Source organism: Athene cunicularia (assembly GCF_003259725.1).
Source record: "Athene cunicularia isolate RWA chromosome 1 unlocalized genomic scaffold, athCun1 chr1_part2, whole genome shotgun sequence".
Lineage (NCBI taxonomy): Eukaryota > Metazoa > Chordata > Aves > Strigiformes > Strigidae > Athene > Athene cunicularia.
In genome coordinates, this window is record NW_020799092.1 from 81,747,083 (window position 1) to 81,750,830 (window position 3,748).

The following is a 3,748-nucleotide window of genomic DNA, read 5'->3' on the forward strand; positions in this document are numbered from 1 at the left end:
CGGCTCAGAGACGCCGAGACGTCTGGTGGCTCTCCTGCAGCTCGGCCCAGCACCGGCTACAGCGTGTTGGGACACTGGATCTTCAAGGATCCCACTCCCGTGAAACACGGGGGTGGCTGCTGCCGGCCTCATGTCAGCCTTTGGAGACACGCTACGGCACGGGCCGGGGCAGGCGGCTCCCGGCAGAGCAGAGCCCGTGTGTCCCCCGCTCAGGGCTCATCGCTTGTTCCCAGGGGACAGAGCGATGCCACTCTGCTGTCACTGCCACCGCCCGGCCACGGCGTCTCGGCGAGGGTGGCATCTCGGCAAGCGGGCACGCTGCTGCCCGGGGAGCGGAGCCCCCCTCCGGCAGAGGCAGGGCAGAGCTTCCCTCGCACGCTCAGCCCGGGCCCGGGGAGTGGGGAGGATGCAGTAAGGATCGTCTCTATCGATCGCCTTAACTCTGACCTTATGTTCTCATTCTCAGTATTTCTTGGCCTCTTTTTCAGTCCCTCTTGTCAAATGTCCTCCTGCGGAAGACAGTCTTGGAAGGAGATACGGCCAGAGTTAGAGTTACGGAGGAAGTGGTTTGTCTTCTGCTCCCGGGGGTCCCCAGCCAGGACCCTCACAGACCTCTGCAAGAGAAACGCACCAGGGCCTGCACCAGGGCCGGCACCACAGCACCTGCTCTTAGATGGAACCACTGTAAATTCAGAACTTAATGGGCTTAGGAGGGAACTCCAGCAATGAAACGTGGCGCCACAGGCAGGCAGCTCCGCCTGCCGCAGCAGCTCCTGCAAGGGCACCTCGTCGTCCCCGAGTCCTGCGGAACTCGAGGACACCTCTGGGTCTGGGTAAGAGCTTCGGCTTGGCTCCTGACCCCGCCTGGAGCAAGCTAAAGGTAAGAATGACAGAAAAAGCTGCAGCACAAGTCAGGTCATTGCCCTTTAGTGCTCCCAACGCCCCTGGAGGGGCTCAGACAGGCTCTGGCTGCAGCATCCCCCAGGCTTCACGCAGCCTGGCCACAGGGGTGCAGCGGCCTTCAGCCCCCGCGGGATGCTCCAGGGCCACCCCGCCAGTACCGTCCCACCCCGCTCCTGCTCAGCACCACCAGGGCAGCTTTAGGGAATCCTGTCATTCTCAGGCCAGGCCCAGGAAAAATGGACAGGCCCATTTCCCAGACTGGAAAATGTGCGTTGGAATGGGTCGTCTAAGCTTATCTAACCGCTCTTTATTTTCTGAATTTACAGCAATTTCATTAAAGAGAGGAATTTTTCACAGTGAAGGAGGGTGGCTGACATCATTAAATATTCTATTTACAGCTGACTTCCTGGGAAATATTTCAAGTCTTTGACATCAACTGGGAGCATAAAAATTTCAGAGCTGAAAGGCCATGGCTTTCAGAAAAAGGAATGGGAACACTTAACTCTGCAGGACAGCTGGGAGGGCCGAGCACTTGGCAGCAGGGTGGGTAAGGAGAGGAGGCAGGGCTGCGCTTCCCGGGGCAGGGGGCCAGGGTCTCTACAGAGGTGACGTGCAGTGTGGTGGCACGGGGACAGGGGGGGCTTTGGCAGCGTCTGCTGCTCCCGGGAGACGGGGGGGAGGGAAGCGCAGGAGTCAGAGGGAAAAACTGGAGGCGTGAAGGATGGGAAGGGTTGAGCGGAGGCAGAGGATGGGCGAGGGGTGTCCCCCAGAAGTGGGGGGTACTCGCACGCCTCTGGCCGAGGGAGGATCTGGACAGACATGGGGGGCCAGAGAAGGGCCGAGGACAGGCCGGGGGCTGCGCTCCCACCCCACGGGCAGGCACGGGTGCTTTTTGCTCTTCGCTGCTGGTCTGGGAGCCCGAAGCGGGCTGAGGGCAGCAGGGGCAGAGCCCCTCTGCCACCCCGGGGTGAGGGGGGCCAGCGGGGCCCCAGAGCAGGCCCTGGCGGAGGGCCAGCGCTTGGCACGGGCGGGCGGCAGGAGGAGCCGTGCCCGCCTGCCCTGAAAGGCTGGTAACGTCCCACAGGGACGTGCACAGGCAGCGCTTTTTCGGAACACGGGGCAGAGCCCGATTTCAGAAGGGTTCCCAAATGTGATTAAACCAAGTGCGCTCAGCGCAGGGCCCTGCAGCTCCCGACCGAGCGGAGCAGGGGAAGGGACCATGTGAGACGCCGCTCTCCAGGGAATGGCCATCGTGCCTTTGGGGCTGAACTCCGAGAGCTGAGAGTGTAGCAGGGCAAGATCCAGAGATCTGATTCCATACCGACGTCATTAACTACAAGTTTGGCACCTACTGAGAGGTGGACGACCAGAGCGGCCAGGGAGACGTGAGCCAGCTGGAGGATGGAGCGACGTGACCCGGGGGGGACGTCAGGGAGGACACTTTGTCCCCTGTGCTACAGCTTGAAATGTCTCCAGCTGTGCCAGCACCACGTGTATCTGTAACCTGTCACCGTGATGACCTGCTTAGGAAAATCTTTCCAAAAGAAGGGTTCCCCTTGGCTCAGAGCTCCCTGCTGAACGGGCACCTCGCTGACCCCCAGCAGCCACCCACTGGTGGGACCTGGTTCCTGTGGCTTCGCGACCGTGGGAGGTGTGTGGCTGTGTCCTGACAGGGTGGTGTGGGGCTGGAGAGTTTTGGGTCGCTTCCAGCTGTAGCTTCAAATTTCAGAGCCTTGTAGTGGTTCGCTCTTACATCTTGGGCTCTAATTTAAGGGTTGTTTGGTTTATAATTTTGTGGTTAGGTGGGGATGTTGGGGTGGCAGCGCAGGGCGAAGGGGCCCCTGCTGCTGCGGGGCAGCAGGTCAGGACAAACGCTGGGTGTGCGAGGGGTTCGCCCAAGTTCAGAGGGAGCCGAGTGCAGTGAGAAGTTCCTGCAGGGGTTACGCCCGGCGGGGTCTCACTCACTCAGCCAGGTCCTGCCCAGCCCTTGCGGGAAGGTGGCAGTGTCGGGCTGGGGGTGCAGCAGCGCTGCCTGCTCCCGCGGCAGGTTCGAGCACCCTGGACATGCCTCTGGTCTGCGGGGCCCGAGGGGAGGGGGCAAGGGGGTGCCCTCAGCAGGGCACGGGGAGCGGCGCCCGCGCGGGGATGGATGTGGCTGCTCATGCGGTTAGCAGGGGAGCTGTGTCACAGTGCGGAGTTGCAGATAGTGAAGAAAGAGCCTGCCAAGAATTTGCCTTCCTCCCACCTCTCCCGTCCATGATCTCTCCTGCGTGTTGATTTTCCTGCTGAGGAGCAAGAGGAGACGGTCCATTTTTTGCAGGGAATCAGTGTTATTCCCGCTGTTCCAAGGAGCGGGGTTGTAGAGACGGTCAGAACTGTAATGACGCCCCTCTTCTTCTGTCGTAGCGTCAAAGGATGGGTCGGGTCGGAAGGGGGAGGTCTCTAGGCCAAGCTCCCTCTCAAAGCAGGGTCAGTTACGACATCAGATCATGTCGCTCAGGGCTTTATCCAGCCTGGTCTTGAAAGCCCCCACAGGTGGCGACTGCTCGCCCTTTCCCAGTAGCCCGTTCCCCTGCTTGACTGTCCTCATGGTAACAGTTCCCTGTGTATCCAGTCACAGCCTCACTCCAGTTTTGCTCGTTGCCTCTTGTCCTCCCACCGTGGTCCTCTCTGAAGAGCATGGCTTTATCTTCTAGACGACCTCCCGTAGGTACCAGAAGGCTGCTGTTAGGTCCTCCCAAAGCCGCCTCCTGTGAGCTGAACGAGCCCAGCTCCCTCAGCCTCCCCCAGCAGAGCAGGAGCTCCAGCCCTGACCATCCTGGTGGCTCCCCACTGAGCTCCCTGG

General features: G+C 61.0%; 1 protein-coding gene across 3 annotated transcripts in view; it reads right to left on the bottom strand.

The window, feature by feature from the left end:
* Positions 1-3,748, bottom strand: part of LOC113491118 (SH3 and multiple ankyrin repeat domains protein 3-like) — a 30,731-nt gene that overhangs the window by 845 nt on the left and 26,138 nt on the right. Inside the window, exon 7 of one of the 3 annotated variants that reach the window (XM_026867821.1) lies at positions 7-614. The exons of 1 other annotated variant lie outside the window; for it this stretch is intronic. In XM_026867821.1, the coding sequence (XP_026723622.1) occupies positions 605-614 (10 nt within the window). In that variant the 3' untranslated portion in view covers positions 7-604. Of the gene's footprint in view, positions 1-6; positions 683-3,748 lie in introns of those variants that run through there. One more of the 3 variants, XM_026867820.1, reaches the window with a different exon arrangement.